This window comes from Ziziphus jujuba, chromosome 8 (genome assembly GCF_031755915.1).
Source record: "Ziziphus jujuba cultivar Dongzao chromosome 8, ASM3175591v1".
Lineage (NCBI taxonomy): Eukaryota > Viridiplantae > Streptophyta > Magnoliopsida > Rosales > Rhamnaceae > Ziziphus > Ziziphus jujuba.
In genome coordinates, this window is record NC_083386.1 from 25,440,058 (window position 1) to 25,455,792 (window position 15,735).

At 32.5% G+C, this 15,735-nt stretch overlaps 3 protein-coding genes and 1 non-coding gene across 9 annotated transcripts; 2 read left to right on the forward strand and 2 right to left on the reverse strand.

Annotated features, from left to right (window-relative positions):
* Positions 1-699: 699 nt before the first annotated feature.
* LOC107414454 (uncharacterized) lies at positions 700-3,482 on the forward strand. 3 transcript variants are annotated; one of them, XM_016022566.4, is made up of 7 exons: positions 700-822; positions 1,416-1,622; positions 1,757-1,897; positions 2,193-2,301; positions 2,490-2,551; positions 2,983-3,089; positions 3,262-3,482. In XM_016022566.4, the coding sequence occupies exons 2-7, from the start codon at positions 1,530-1,532 to the stop codon at positions 3,365-3,367; spliced, it is 618 nt and encodes a 205-aa protein (XP_015878052.1). In that variant the 5' UTR covers positions 700-822; positions 1,416-1,529; the 3' UTR covers positions 3,368-3,482. The 3 variants fall into 3 exon arrangements, with proteins under 3 accessions (XP_015878052.1, XP_048325740.1, XP_015878054.1); XM_048469783.2 differs by having other exon boundaries at positions 1,496-1,622; XM_016022568.4 differs by having other exon boundaries at positions 706-822; positions 2,986-3,089.
* A 312-nt stretch (positions 3,483-3,794) lies between these two features.
* LOC107414455 (chromosome transmission fidelity protein 8) lies at positions 3,795-5,119 on the reverse strand. Of its 2 annotated transcripts, none has more exons than XM_048469784.2 (3): positions 4,793-5,119; positions 4,478-4,673; positions 3,795-4,095 (listed from the first exon to the last, which is right to left on the reverse strand). In XM_048469784.2, exons 1-3 carry the CDS (start codon positions 4,937-4,939, stop codon positions 3,989-3,991), a joined length of 450 nt encoding a protein of 149 aa, XP_048325741.2. In that variant the 5' UTR covers positions 4,940-5,119; the 3' UTR covers positions 3,795-3,988. The 2 variants fall into 2 exon arrangements, with proteins under 2 accessions (XP_048325741.2, XP_048325742.2); XM_048469785.2 differs by having other exon boundaries at positions 3,795-4,050; positions 4,793-5,098.
* Positions 5,120-5,208: 89 nt separating this feature from the next.
* Positions 5,209-10,769, reverse strand: LOC107414453 (methyl-CpG-binding domain-containing protein 13). 3 transcript variants are annotated; one of them, XM_016022565.4, is made up of 6 exons: positions 10,459-10,769; positions 8,956-9,072; positions 8,765-8,860; positions 8,513-8,653; positions 7,146-7,311; positions 5,209-6,843 (listed from the first exon to the last, which is right to left on the reverse strand). In XM_016022565.4, exons 1-6 carry the CDS (start codon positions 10,534-10,536, stop codon positions 5,627-5,629), a joined length of 1,815 nt encoding a protein of 604 aa, XP_015878051.3. In that variant the 5' UTR covers positions 10,537-10,769; the 3' UTR covers positions 5,209-5,626. The 3 variants fall into 3 exon arrangements, with proteins under 3 accessions (XP_015878051.3, XP_060675562.1, XP_060675563.1); XM_060819579.1 differs by lacking the exon at positions 10,459-10,769 and having other exon boundaries at positions 8,765-8,881; XM_060819580.1 differs by lacking the exon at positions 10,459-10,769 and having other exon boundaries at positions 8,765-8,873; positions 8,956-9,064.
* A 2,730-nt stretch (positions 10,770-13,499) lies between these two features.
* LOC125421696 (U2 spliceosomal RNA) lies at positions 13,500-13,697 on the forward strand. The gene has a single exon (XR_007240007.1). It is a non-coding gene; the product is annotated as a U2 spliceosomal RNA (small nuclear RNA).
* The last annotated feature ends 2,038 nt before the right edge of the window (positions 13,698-15,735 follow it).

A 15,735-nucleotide genomic window follows, 5' to 3' on the forward strand; every position in this document is an offset into this window, starting at 1 on the left:
TATTCTTTTACACTTTGTCTATTATTTTTAATATTCATCTAGTAAATTTAACAAATAGATTTACTGCTGTCTATTTCACCAAAAAGAAAACAAGATTTACATATTGTTTACGTATTTGATTTTCAACAAATTTTGTCTATCATAGTGTATAATTTAGGAGATAGAACGCTAATAACCATACCTTTTTTTTTTTTTTTTTGCAAATCTTTTTTTAGATGTTATGTTAAAAAAGTTAAATAACTTTTAGATATTTTAAAATATTTATACACTTGCAACTGCCAAAGTATAAAATTTAGTATCAATTACAATTTTTTTTTTTTTGGTTTTTTTAAGCTGAAGTGTAAAAAATAAATAAAGAAAACTCTGAGAGAAATTGAAATATGTAAAATTTATTTATTTTAACTTGATTCTTAATTTTGAGAAAATGACCTCTTTGTTGAGCCTCTTTCTCTTTAAAGTAAATTTTATGATTTTATACACGCAAATCTAAACCTCTTGAAACGTAAACATCTTGAAACGTAAACCGAACGAACAAATCCATTCGGGTCGGATTCGTACCATTAGTATATGAACACGTCAGCAAGTCCACCAATGGTGGGTCCTACTTCCAAGCGAACGTGGACCCGGAACCCACAAGGGTATCATAGGAACAGGAAGGGCATGAAGGAATGGCAATTGACAAATCTAAAAGGGGAACAACGGGGGGAGAGAGAGAGAGAGAGAGAGGAGTTGTATGCTTTAAGAAGCTCTAGTTGCCGGCTCAATAGCCAGAGACTAGAAGCAGCTCTTCTTTCATCGTTCACATCCTGCAAAGAGCTATGAGTAAGGATTCTCAATTATACTAGACTCTGTAATTTTCGTATTTATGCTGTGGATCCAATATTGCTCTACTTGAATTATAGATATGAATCATGCATGGTTTATTATCTGTTGATCTGGATGTTTTCCGTGATGACTTTGATTTATTCTGCAGAAAAACATCTGGGTTAGTGTTAGTTTTCAATTTTTGTATCATATTGATTTATGGTTCTGCTCGTTTTCACGATTCTGGTAAAGAGATCCCCTTTGGTTCCTGTGTAATTGTGTTGGTTAGATGATTTTTTTTTTGTCGGTGAAGAATTCATTTCTGGTTGTATGCACATTTCTTTTTTTATTCTTTATGGTACTTTTGTTTTTATTGGATTTGGATGTTTTTTGTGTCGCTACGAAAGTCATTGATTGCAAAAATGTGGGGAAGCATTTATTCATGCCTTGTTGAAAGGGTTCATTCTTTGTAGATTTACTGTGAAGTTTTGAAATAGGTCAAGGTATCACAAAGATTCAGCTATATGAATATGGATTTAAATCTTGGTATTTTGCATTTAACTTTGCTAACCCTTCTTCTCTCTTTCTTTGCCAATTTCAATTTTTTTCAGAATTTTGAAATTGTGTGCTTGAGAGATATCGAGTTCGATATGATGAAGTCCTTTTCTATTTGCACTTGAATTTTGTAAAGGAACAATTTCTAAGGAAGATTAAACAATAGCGAGATGTTTTCGCTGTTTTATGGTCTCTGGAAATATATGTTTAGTAAGACAGAGTTTCATGTACTCATTCTTGGAATCGACAAGGCTGGGAAAACGGTAATGGATCTTCTATCTTTTTATTTACTGAGCTTTGTCTGTGGTCATGAAATGTGCTTACTTGACTCTATGGATGTTTATCTTCTGGCATATTTCAGAAGCATCACTACTAGTTTTTATTGATTAATTTGTAGACTTTTCTGGAGAAGTTGAAGTCAACATACTCAAATCTGGAAGGCCTCCCTCCTGATCGAATTGTTCCAACTGTTGGTCTTAATATAGGTCGTATAGAAGTTTCAAATACAAAACTTGTGTTTTGGGATCTTGGAGGTCAGGTATGTAAATTGGTGGATGGAAATTATTTTATTTTATTTTATTTTTTTTCAATAAAAGATAAACATGTCTTGTTGTTATACTTTTACCTCAGTAAGGTTCTTTTTTTTTTTTTTTTTTTTTTTTTGTGTGTGTGTGTGTGTGTGTGTGTTTAAATGCAATATACCAGGGGAGCTGCTGCTAGTTTGAATTTACGCTGTTATACTATTTCACGGCACTCCCACCCCTTCTTTCCCATCTTTGAGTGTTGGTTTTATAATTACTGACAGAACATTTCTTGATTTATTTATTTAACAGCCCGGCCTTCGCTCAATCTGGGAGAAATATTATGAAGAAGCACATGCAGTGATATATGTCATTGATGCTGCTTGTCCATCACGTTTTGAAGATTCAAAATCTGCATTGGGTAGGTGATGTTTGATTATTGAATTTTTATTTTTATTTCAATTTATGTATTTATTTTTTCATTTATAAAGTTGATTATAAATTATGAGTTAATTTTTATGTTGGCTCATGATATCCTTTTGATTCAAATCTAGACGTTAAAACTAACAAAGTTAATGATATGTCAATTTCCCCTATTTGTTAAACCAGAAAAAGTTCTACGGAATGAAGATTTGCAAGGAGCTCCTGTTTTGATATTGGCAAACAAGCAGGTGAGAGTAATGGATGTCCTCTTCAGATCCAATTGATTTTATAATTGTCAATCAAAAATCGTGTCAACCTTTTATTTTCTTTGGCATTTTGAGCTTGTATATGATTGAAGGTTTGAGGATAGAGAATTTCTACAATGTTTTTCTGTTTTTGTTTTGAAGTTTTAAAATGCTTGGAACTTTCTTCCTCAACTTCTTATCCTATGGGAAAATTCAAATCAGTTCATTTTGTATTTGTGTAATTGACCATGCTTTACTGTTCTAAAATCAATTTCTGTTTTACTCTTCAACACCTTGTGAAGGTTTTCCAAACTTTGAAAATCTATTTTCAATTTCACAGTAATGAATCTTGGGTGCCAATAAAGTAGGAGCTTCAATCTCTTTTATATTTCACTGAACAGAATGCCATGTATGAATACATCATTTTCTAATAGCAGGATCTAGATGAAGCTGTATCAAGGGAGGAACTGGCTCGATATTTGGACCTTAAGAAGTTGGATGAAAGAGTCTATATGTTTGAAGCGGTTTCAGCATATGATGGGTTAGTGAATTTACCGACTTTCCATTTGTTTAAATTACAATTTGTAATCTAACAATCGTCTGCATCAATGGTTATTCCAAAATTTAAATGTTGTTATTCTTCCCATTGCCCTTTTCAACAATAGACTAAATTGTGCAAAAGACACAACTCACGTTTGGAATTTTGATCACAGGCTGGGGATTAAACAAAGTGTAGAATGGCTGGTGGAGGTAATGGAAAGGAGCAAGAGAACCGAAATGTTGAGAGCTCGAGCAGGTTTAACAGGCCCTCCTGCTTAGAAGAACCAAATTAAAGCATAGTTTTATTCTTTTTTTCTCTGTAACCCTGTAAATAAATCAGGTTTAAACTGATTAATGATTATTACATGATTAAAGATCAATTTTTGTTTCCTTAGTTTTGATTGGCAAGTTAATAGTCAAATGTATTATTTCTTCCCCTTTTGATTCGGATGATTGTGGAAGAACGCAGGGTTTGGGCCTCCGCAAAGAGATTTTGTCAGTTTGGGTTTTTGGAATGTTGTTCTTGATACCTGTGGGGTAGTGCTAATATACATTCATGTAGAAGCATATACGCTTATCCTAGCAAATTATTGAATTTCTTCCTCATTCCATTAAACTTTTTTTTTTAATATTTTATTATTATTTTTTATTTTTTATATTCTTACTTAAAACAGCAAAGGATATATGAATTTTTACAAGAGCCGTATTCCTTCATAACTGCTTTTTCTTATTATTACAAAGTAGGAAATACATAACAGAGTTTCTGCTTTGAAATATGAAATTTAACAGGAAAGGTAAAAAGCAATATCATATTCCTAGACTAGTTGTAATCTGTTAAAAGCAAATAGCAAAAAGAAATAAAAAAGCCCGAGAATTCTGCTTTGCTGACTTCCAAATGCTCTATTTGGTTGACAGAATCGAATCTGGTGCTCCAGCTCTTCCCTTCACTGTTGGTTGTGGTTCTGAAACAATTAACGTGATAACCATAATCAAATTGATTGGAATATCTGCAATGAACCAAAACCTATTCACTTGAGAAGTTAAAAATAAAATGCTGTTTATAATTTTACAGCTTCATCAATTTCCCAAGTCTATTTTCTCAAAAAAAAAAAGGAAAAAAAATTATATAAATTTGCTAGAAAGCCAAGGACAGCCTCATTGACTTCTCATTGATTTGCTAAACCTACCACTCAACATCATTGTTTACACAACAAAAAGAAAATTGGAAAAAAAAAATATATATATATATATATATATATATATATTGTGCTACCCGTGTACTTTTGTCTTGAATAAAAACATGATTTTTAATTTGTCTGAGAAAAAAAGAAAAGAAACTGAGAAGGAATAGGAAAATAAAGGGTAATTTAAGAAATAAAAGAGCTTTACTGGAAATGAGGGCCATGGGTCTGGTCTTGAACAAAATCTTGTGCCGAATAATTCCAATAACTTCCAACTCTGCCCTCGCCGAATCTGCTGCATCAACACTCGGGTGTTTCACTTTCTTCAGCACCAACAGTGGCTTCTTCAAGGGCACTTTCGTCCCCGTTAATTCATGATATCCAACGGTGAAGGTATATACTTCCTTTAAGAAAATCAGAAAAATCCAAATCAATATTAATTTTTTTTTCTTGAAAGAAAAAAAAGAGAGAAAAGAAAAAATGGATATGAAGGAGGGGGCTTTAGAGGTGGTGTGAGTAAAACCTGAGAAGAAGGGCGGCAGAGATGGCCAATTTGCAGGTTTTGAAGGCGGTCTTGAAACTGGGGCTGAACTTCAACCACGCCTTGTAATTCTACGATCGCCCACTCTGGGCACATGTCTCCGCAACTGCACTTTACCCTTATCTCCATATTTTTCAATTTCCCAACCCAAAAAAGCAGAAGGGGTACGTACTAAATACCTAAAAAAAAGGTCTACTTTTATTTATATTTGTGTGGGGTGAGGGAAGTGAGAATTGGCGGCAACAGGTCCCGCGTTTAGAGCTTGAACAATGAACCAGTAAAGAAACGACGTCGTTTCATCCCCCTGCTCGTGATTTACACATTCTTCTTCATTAGCATAGAAGAGAGACGGACGGTAGCCCATGTACACTACAAATGATGAGATCGAAAATGTGAAATAACGAATCAAAATAAGTCTGTTTAGAAAGTCTTTAAAATACATTAGTTGGAAGGGTCCAAGTCTAACAAAGAATACCATACGTACCCAACAAAAAGAAACGAATTAGATAGCAGTGCAGAGCACTTGAAATTTGGGTTTTGCACCGCCAATTGAAAAAACCTTGAAACTAAGAGCAAACAGATTTGCTAGGAAAAAGTGGGAGGTTGCGGTGCCAAGCTAACCATAAAACTTGTAGAGGACAATCATTTTCTCACAAAAAGAGATTATCCTAATGGCAAAACCACAAAATGACCCAAGAACCGAACCCAACAAAAAAACAAAGAGAAAAAAAAAAAAAAGGAGCTTGTTGTCCTACTAATACTAAACTATACAAAAATCTATCCTCGATGCTAGTGGATTGCCATCTTTCCTTGGCCTCAATGTCTCCCTCGTCCATGATGGTTTTGAGAAGAAGCACGGGAACTCGGTATGCTGATGTTTCTGCTTTGCGGTAATGTATGCTCCACCAGAACTTGCTGCTCAAGCACAGGCTTTTCCACATCATAAAACTGTGGGTGCAAAACGTTGGTTTGGCTGAAGTTGTGTAAACCAACATTCTTCATGCTCAAGTCACTACTATGTTCTTGGGAATTTGATGAGCTTAGTTGCTGCTGGAAGTAATTCTGTATATCTGGAACTGCATCGGCAGTCAGAGTCTTTATCGCAAATTCGATACAAGGATCCAGCCATGAACAGCTCGAAGGGAACTCAATAGGGTATCCTGACTTTTCATCAGCATTTTTGTCAGTGTCGATTTTCCCCGCCTGCCTTTCTGGAAAAGAAAGGACTCCCATAGGCAAAACAACGGAGGGTCCTAGTTCCCTCTCAGCCTCTTTTCCTGTTTCTACATTTCCAGCAAGCTCTATCGGGGTAACCAAGTTTCCTGAAGAATGATCCCTACTGTTTGACCCTGCAGATGCCACTTCTGAGCTTTTGTAAGTGTCAAAGGCTACTCCTGTGAGAGTTTTTATTGCAAATGCGATGCATGGGTCAGTCAATAACTCCCCAAGAGGCAATTCGATAGGAAGTTCCAGTTTCTCATTGGCTCTGTCATCACAATTAATCCCTGTTTCTGCTTCGCTTACTTGCTTTTCTGGAGTAACCAAGTCAACAGGAAGACGCCTCCTTTTGTTTGACTGCAATGGCAATTCTGTGCTTTCGGAAGTGTCGACTATGCAATATGTTTCTGGCTCAACCTCAAGCTGATCAGGCTGTTCAAATGCACAATCTGAACCAGGGGTAGAACTTGAACCTGATTGATTTACTCCATCATCACCCGATTGTTTCACTGCAGATCGGCGTGCTCGCGTTTTTGGCTTTAGTTCTGGAATTGGATCAACTTCAAGTCCAGCAAGACGTTTTGAAGCACGTCGTGGCAAGTTGGTCTCTTTCTTGGCTTTGGATTTTGACAGGCCTAGTCTGGTCCTTCCTCTTTCATGCTTTGCCAACACACATTCTGGAGATTGCTCACCTTGAAGAACATCTCCTGCAGGAAACGAAGCTGATGTACTTTTGGGAGAATTGCTTTGCAATTCTTGCTCTGAAACTTTAGCTTCTTGAATGTCTGAGTTTCTTAATTCATTGCTCATCCTACCTGCAAGTAGCAAATTGATATCAGGCACAAGATACTAAAAAAGTAAACTTGTGCAAGGATTATCCACACAAATTAACAAACCTAATTTGCTATATATCATAATTTATAAATTTGAATAGCACTCTGGTAATTAATTAGTGTAAGACACTTTCTGCACTCCACCAACAACTAGAATTTTACTAATCTTTGAATTGATAATTGGTCTTTACCTCCCTTACCCCAATTAGATAATTAGCATTACAATACAAAGAGGGCTTCTTTTTTTTCTTTTTTCTCATGAATTTGAAAGTTGAGGACTTTACCCTGATCAGAAGTATGCTCAAGGGGAAACTGGCATTGTCCAGTAAATGTAGAATTAGGTATTTGCTCATCCTTCAACATCTCATTCGAGTTTGAGCTCTGACTAAAATCAATCTGTCTCCTTGTTTTGCCGACTGCTAATTTTTGTCCCTTGCTTACAACAGGTGACTGAGAAAAAGTAGAGAAAAAACCAAAAGAAACTTAGAAATCATGATATCAATTAGTCTAAACTGACAGGTTGAACTGACAATGCAGCTGCCTAAGTCACCAACTTATTGAACAATGACAATAGATCAAGCACGCTGATTTAATGTGCATCGTCTCTGTATCAATTTAAATAAAGAAATTTTATTTAAGTGAATGTTGCCAATTTTGAATTAGTTACTTGTTTCTTGTTGCACCATTGCAGAGTGGGTAACCATCTTGAGGTTGATAAAACTTTACACACTTAAAGATGTAATAACACTACTTCCCATTAGGTGCGTGCTATAAAATTTGCAACAAGGACCAAAGATTATGGATCTATTAATGAACAACTTCAAAATCTAACTCATTTAGCTTTAACCAGTCAAAATACTCCCGGAAGTTTGACATTCATTACAATTTCCCATAATCAACTAAAAGCCTCAAGTTGGTTGTCTTCATCCACGACATGATTAGTTAGACATACATCTGATCCTTTAATATTTGAGTGCAAGATTCATTTTCTATTCTTTTTTATCTTTCAATCTTTTATTTCTTTTCTCCACATGTTCAGAAATTCACCTGCTGAAATCATAGAGAGTACAACTTCTGGCGTCAAAAAAAAAAAAAAAAAAAGGAACTAAACAGGAAGTCAAATAATAGGAAAGGAAGAAGCAGATGATTAGGTAGTGTATCGTAACACACAGTTCAAATTTTAACAGCAGCAGTATTTTGGTGCAGTTAAGATAGATGCTGAAAAAAGGTTCATAATAGAATAGATAATAACTGCACAAAGACTACACTTTTGTCTGCCAGAGATCATGGACTTATTTGAGCTACAAAGTTCAAGGATGAAGTGTTTACTTATGACATGATTCCCTTTGCCAGATCCATAAAAGAAAAACCTTTATAAAATTCTCCATTCTTTTGTTATTAAAGCTGAAAATTTTAGATGCCTGCTGAGGATACATCATACATGGCTTGCACTTAAGGTTACTTAATCTGTTCTTCTTTTCTAATTTTCAGTCAGAGAACAATGAACCTCCTAAGTTCCAGTTTTCATAATGCAAAGAGGGATGCATATATAAATCAAGCATTTAATGACCTTAAGTATAAACATGAAAGTTACAACTGGTGATTATAAAATAAAATATAAGTAGGAGAATCCTATCTTGAGCACACTTACAGAGGTTTCATCATATTCCAAATCCTCATCGCTGCTGCCCTTTAACTTCTTTCCAAGACTTCCTAGCTCCTCAGTTTCAAGATAGCGATATACGTCCTTCATAGAACGGAATATTTTTCCATTTATTGGATCAATATAGTACTGCAAAAATCAAATGGCAATAAAAACTATGCGCATATAGAAAAATAAAAAAGATGGATAATTATTTATGTAAATCAGAGAAGAGGATCAGGATGATAAAAGGTTAAGTACCGGGTCCCTCCTGATCTTTCCAGCCTTTTTTGTCATTCGAATCTCTTTGATCCACCCTGGTGGTAACCCTTTAGGTATAACCTTTTCCACCACAACCTATATTGCATTACTAACAAACTGTTTCAAATCCATAAAAAATAGCCAATAAAATAATAATCATTTAATAAAAGAAAAGGTTTTTCTCAACTGACATTTCTCTTAAATCGCTTGAAAGTGCCTTTACCATCAATGATCTGTTTGGAGCTGAGATAGCGTGATACCTCTGCCTTGGAATTGAACTTTGGTCCATCCAAAGGAGCATGGTAATACTGTAAAGAATAAAGGCAATGGTGTGACCTTATCTCTTTTTTGTTCTTATCGGCAAATATCATTATAATCAAATGTCAAGCAGAATGATAGTTATATTTGTCTCCTGTTGCGACACAAGGGAATGACTAATAACGTTGTCAACCAAGTACAATACCGCAAGTACATTTGGTTGATAAGGTTGTACTGGAATTTGGATATAATATCAATTGCATTTTGATAAAAACCATGTTGTGCATTTTGAACTACTCTGTGTTTTAAGTTGGAAGGCGTGGGAATTCACAGGATAAATATTTTGCATGACCATAGTATTTTCATGAAGAACTACACTACCACTGATATCAATTGTTATAGATGTCTAGCTGATATATAAAACTGTGACAATTTGATAGTATCAGAACCTTCCAGTCAAATCGAAGTCCTTTGCATAATTTGACCACAAGTCCTAGAATTAGTCAAATTATTTATTGCAGTGTACATATTTGCTTTGAGTAAAATGAAAAAATGAAAAAATAAAAAACAAAACTAGGCGTTCCTTTGTTACTGTTTAGCCATGTTTTCTACTTTCCATTTTCAAAATATTATTTTAAAAATAAAAAAATAGAAAATTATTTTTATTTGTTTCATGAAAACAATGGACGTTTGATAAATGGTATTTTGAAACAGTTTTTAAACTAAAAACCAGAAAACAAAAAACATTATTTTACTGTTTTTGAATTTTTTTTTAATTTGTTTTCTAAAACTGTTTTTAAAAATTGATGGCAAAATGGATTTATTTTTATTTTAGAAATAATTTTCTATTTTGCAGAACAAAAACTGCTTTAAAACCAATTGACAAATGTTTTTATCCTCCAAAGTTACAAAATTAGCCCCTTTTTTTTTGTCTTTTTTTTTTGTTTTGGGTTTTCATTGAATTGAAAATTGCCAGATTCTAGGACATGCGAAGTTACAGCATATATCTATCTATCTCATCAAATATAACAATTTAAAACTATGCAATTAAAAAAAAATAAATTTTACTCCCCATAATCAGAACCAAAGCCCAAATTTCCACAATTTGACTTCCAAAACTCAAAGGAACAAAGAACTAGTTTCAAAACTCAGAACTTTTAAATCAACTTAAAACCTCAGCTATTAAACTGCACTATAACCCTAACAAGCACAAATATTACACCTAACCTATTTCTTGTAAAAAAAAAAAAAAAAAATGCAAAACAACTTGAACAATCAACAAAGACCTGAAAAACGAAGTTCCAACGGTAAGATTCACAAGGATCTAACGGTTACGAACCTATTTACCACCTCAAATTACAACTTTCCAATTGCATGCAATAATTATTGAATTTTTTTATTTATTTTTAAGAAAAAAGATTAAATTCGATATTTACCTTGTCTTTTCTACCGTTATTTCTAATTTTAACCTCCACGGTCCAACCCGGCGGAAGCCAGTCCTCAGTTTCGGCCATTTCAAAGTCTTTTCTTTTTCCGGCTAAAGATTCTCCCGAAAAAAAAAAAAAAGAATTGCCTTCTTCTCTGGGTTTCAAAACCGTGTGGTTTTTTTTTTTTTCCTATGAAACTTACCCGTTTGTGCTGTGCGTGTCTGGAAGTGAGTTAAAATGGCCTCTTTAAAAATGGAGCGCATTTGGACAAAGGCACTTCTGAGACCCACGTGTTGCCCAACTCCCTCTGTGTGTGTGAGGTCCAGATCGGTGTCCAACTCGGGTGTTAGTTTTTCTATACTCTGCATTTTTACTTTTTCTAACAATTCTCATTATCTGCATAATCTGCTTGTACATCTTTCTAAAAAATGCCCTTATCTTTCATTAATATGCCTAGCTACTCTGATGTACAATTCGCCAAGCAAAGTAGATAATATTCTTTCAGTTAAAAGGACATTCCACTATTTCATAGCAGACCAACAGTGCGCGAAACAATGGGGTAACCTAACTTATCCAATCAAAGTTTGACACATGGCTATGATAATTTTGTCTTGGACAGTTTTGGATTTTCATTCCTTTCCTTTTTCGTTTTTGCCATATGGAGGTAAAATGTGGGAGCAATTTATGACAGTGACACTGGATTCTAGCTCCTGTTGTTGGTGCTTAGATTTAAGTTCTGGGTCCACTGTTCCTGTACTGTTTTCAGTTTTATTTATATAAACAAAAGTACTCTCTGTGACTGTGCTATCCTATATTTTCTTTTCTTTATTTTATTTGCCTTCTCAATCACTTTAAAGGGCAAACAAGAAAGTATAAAATTTCAATTTTTGTGTTTTTTTTTTTTTATAATTTTTTTTCTGGTGATAATGTATTCATAATTCAGATTAAAACATAATATTACACCCTTCACGTTCCCCTTTTTTTTTTATGTTAAATTAATATACCCTTTATGTTGATTTTGAAGAAGGTACATATTTTCTTTTATCTCCTCGCTTGAGAGCTGAGACCTTTGTTACTCTTGGCCCTCTTTTAAGTTGGAAAAAGAAGTCCATCTATGATCTATCTAGCTAGCCAATATTTTTGACTTCTCGCTAATTTATTTATTTATTTTTTTCCAATTCTTGTTTCTGCTTAATGTTTATATATATATATATATATATTTATATGACTTTAGTACGCAGCTAGCTAGCTTGAGGATTAAGAAACTAATATATGTAAAGCATTGATGTTCAAAGTCATTTCATGAATATATTGCGTGTGGCTGTTCTAATCAAATTCCAAGGCGTTTTACTGTTTTGGATGCATTATAGGTGTCGGTATAATTAATTATATGACAGTAGAGAGAGAGAGAGAGATCAGTACTGTTTTCTTGGGTACGTGCTCGTAGGGGGCGATGCTTGTCTCTACTTTAACTTTGCCTTTTTTCATTTTTGCCCGAGGAGGGGGGTGGTGGTTGCTCTGTATTAGTTGAATAGCCGGCTAACAACACTGAAAAAGAAATTCAAAGATGTTGTAGTTTCTGCGACAAAAGTAAGCTAATTTGCAATTTTTTTCCCACATTCTTTAGGATATAGACTTTTTTTGCTCAATCATTTAGGTCTTTATCCTGTGCAGCTACATTCAATTTTTTATCTGCCTCTATCGGTGAATTTTTGTGGGTAAAAACGAAAGGACCAGATTGTTTTTCATTTTGTGATATTTTGATCGTAGTTTAAACTGTCTTGAATTGGGTTTTTTTTCCAATCTGTATGTTGTGGTTGGTTTAACTTTTCTATCTTTTTGTCGAGAAACGAAAAAATTATTCGATTTGAAAGTCACTTTATTAAGATGAAACAAACTTAGAATTCACTCCATTATAATTGTCAGGCTAATTTAGTCCGTTATAGTTTAGTACCAAAATGGCAGTGAATCTTGGTTTGGCTGATGGAGCTTGATTGCTTTCTTGTTCAAAGTTCAACAACATTATTATGCATATTCCACCTTTGACTTTGTGTGTTTGCGCACTGTGCCATTCCTTTATAAAAAGATTTATTCAACATATGGGGAGAGAAAATAGAAATTTAAATTGGTTTCCACACAGAGATACTCTTCACCACCTAAAGACAAGTATGCCAAGCCAAGATAGGAATGCAAAACCAATTTACAATTTTCAGTGGTTGGAAAATCCCAATTAAACATCATCGTCATCTACAGGCTCTTCTGTTATCTTATTTCTCCATTTTTTTGGTATTTTGTGCAACCATCAAAGTACATCGTAGTATGAATACGATAGGAAAATTATGAGTTTATACTCGTTTCTCAAAGTTGACTTCCATTCTGATATATAAAAATTTTTCGACCCAACACGATGGATAACATTATGTATTAAAATCAACGGCTTGGTAAAAGGATTTCATTTAAAAATCAAGCAAAAAATCCAATCGTTTAAGATTAGTAATTGGGAACCCTTTCTTTTGCAACTATATATTAGTGGGATTAGACTCATGGTGGCAACCTTACATATATGGTGACAAAGTTCGCCTGTTTTTCGTTTTTCCATATCACTCTATATGCACTTCTCTACGGGTAAATTGATGGAAAATTACCCACATGTTAAAGCTATATCAAGCATGGCAATAAACCAATTTTCTGTATTTGTGATGACAATGATGATTCTTCATTTATTTTCATTGACATCTATGATGTTTTAGTTCTGCCAAGTATGTTTTAGCTGGTTCTATAACTCGTCCTTTTGAATTAAAGCATATCGATGATCAACCTGAAATTACCTTCCAACTTTGTTATTGATCATCATCTATGCCTCTTGCCACATCACTTTATTGATCATCATGTGGGACAAAAGAATAAAAACAAAAAAGAAAAAAATAAAAAAAGCATAAAGCATATTGATTGCCAATGCAAAGTTGCAAGAACAGAAGCTATCATTCAGAAAAGATAGAAGAAGGTGAAGTATGATGGCATAAAAAAGAAGCAAATAGAAAATTGAAAGCATACCTTTCTCGGCCTTTTCGCTAAGATGAAGTGTAGTGTCCGTTCTTTTCAGTTTAATATCTGATACGCGTATCAATGATCCACATGTTATTAAATTAATTTTTCCAGAGGAGGGTCCACAACCGTAGCTTGCTACTGGATCCCTCGTGTATCGATCTTGCTTTGCACCACGGCATGGGTCCCCTGGTACACCTCTCCAAAGTCATAGTCTAACATTTGCTTGAGAATTAATATATTCTGTTAATCTGTAACTTACCGAAATAACAAAGTTCTAATTCAATTATTTACTAAAGCAAATATATATATATATATAAATATATATATATATATATATATATTTTTTTTTTCTAACTCTTCATCATTGTATTGCCTTATATTCCAAGGAATGAAAGACTCCTATACCTATTTTTTGCTAACACTCTTCATCATTTCTCAACTTCTAATGAAAAACAAACAAATAAAATGATTTTGTATCGTCAAGTAAAACTTTTTTATAGTCTTAATTAAGATCAAACTAATTTTATTATTACAAATAAATTAATAATCATAGAGGTATGGTTATAAAAATTATTTGTTTTAGCTTCATGGAGTATGTACAAGACATTTATAAAAGAAATAGATATAGTTTTAAAAATCACTACATGTAAGTATATAGTGTATGAATATGCAAATTCATTTAAAAGTCTAAAATTTCCCATTCGCTCTAATGTTTTTCTCCAAGAATTCAAATCTTCTCTTAATTTAACCTCTATTTAAGCTTTTTATAATCCAATGATACATGGCAATAAGTAAATCATTGGTTAATATTATTTCTCTCTTTTAGCATTCCGTTTCTTTAGTTTATTGATGCCTTGTGTATTATTTTAATAAGATAAACTCATTAAAATAAATTGTCAAAAATTATAATAGCTTTAAATATTCTACAAATACTAATACAGCTAATTTATTTCTTTGGAAAATAATAAAAGCCATTTTTATGAATATATTTTATAAATCTATACCGTTTCTAAAGATTTGAAAAAAGTTATGGAGATGAAAAAATTGTATTTTTTTTTTTAAAAAAATAATCTGTCAAGCACTAATTGCAAATTTTTAATATATATATATATATATATATATTTTAAAATATATTAAATAGAGTTTCAAAGAATATATTGCATGACAACTTTACCCGTTGTACTTTTTTCTTTTCTTTCTTTTCTATTCTTCTTCTTTTTTTTTTTTTTTTTTTTTTGAAAGGTTCTTTGTTGAAGTGATTTTTTTTTTTTTTTTTTAACGAAACACTTACAAATCATTTGATAGTCAAAAACTTCAAAGAATTATAGCTATAATTTTATCTGTTATTATTAATATTTTTCTTTGTCCTCGGTGAGTCATGTTCTCTGAAAAATTATTTATTTTACATATAATAGTACTTGTACTCAAACTTTAAATTTTTATTATTTTCAAAATACATTTTTATACTTTTTAACTAAGTTCACAACACATATAAAAACTTTATTTTCTATGTTTTGAACAAATATTAATCTTTCGATGGAGAAAAAAAGAAAAGAAAAATATATTAGCATTGAATTTTAGTGTACTGTATTAATCATATCGACTTAATAAGAAATATAAATGGAGAGAATAGATTTTAACCATACAATTTGCCAATTCCATTTGTCAAAAGATCTTTAAAAGATTAGGCAAATGTTAGATGAAGAAAGGATCTCTTGTAAATTTTATAAATACATTGTCCCAAGCAATTTTAAATAAATAATTTATTTCATTTAAAATCTTTAATATAATATAATATATATCTTTTACAATATTTGGAGGCAAGCTCTTTAAAGAAACATATATATATATATATATATATATATATCTACACACATATAAAACTTTATTTTTTATGTTTTGAACAAACATTGACTTTTCTATGGAAAAAAAGAAAAATAGCATTGAATTCTAGAGTATTGTACTAATGATATTGACTTAATAAGAAACAACCATATTTAAATGGAAAGAATACATTTTAACCATACAATTTGCAATTCCATTTGTCAAAAGATCTTTAAAAGATTAGGCAAAATGTTAGATGAAGAACGGATATCATTGTAAAATTTATAAATATAGTGTATTTATTTCATTTAAAATCTTTAATGTAATATAATATATATTTTTTAAAATATGTGGAGGCAAGCTGTTTAAAGAAACATAAATATATATATATATATATATATATATACACACACA

Coding starts and splice junctions, on each gene's coding strand:
- LOC107414454 (XM_016022566.4), top strand. CDS start 1,530: ATGTTTTCGCTGTTTTATGGTCTCTGGAAATATATGTTTAGTAAGACA. Junction 1,898..2,192: donor TTTGGGATCTTGGAGGTCAG/GTATGTAAATTG, acceptor TTTATTTAACAG/CCCGGCCTTCGCTCAATCTG. Junction 2,552..2,982: donor TGATATTGGCAAACAAGCAG/GTGAGAGTAATG, acceptor ATTTTCTAATAG/CAGGATCTAGATGAAGCTGT.
- LOC107414455 (XM_048469784.2), bottom strand. CDS start 4,939: ATGGAGATAAGGGTAAAGTGCAGTTGCGGAGACATGTGCCCAGAGTGG. Junction 4,674..4,792: donor TCTGCCGCCCTTCTTCTCAG/GTTTTACTCACA, acceptor ATTTTCTTAAAG/GAAGTATATACCTTCACCGT. Junction 4,096..4,477: donor ACCCATGGCCCTCATTTCCA/GTAAAGCTCTTT, acceptor GGTTCATTGCAG/ATATTCCAATCAATTTGATT.
- LOC107414453 (XM_016022565.4), bottom strand. CDS start 10,536: ATGGCCGAAACTGAGGACTGGCTTCCGCCGGGTTGGACCGTGGAGGTT. Junction 7,312..8,512: donor TGGAATATGATGAAACCTCT/GTAAGTGTGCTC, acceptor ACTTTTTCTCAG/TCACCTGTTGTAAGCAAGGG. Junction 6,844..7,145: donor TGAGCATACTTCTGATCAGG/GTAAAGTCCTCA, acceptor TGCTACTTGCAG/GTAGGATGAGCAATGAATTA.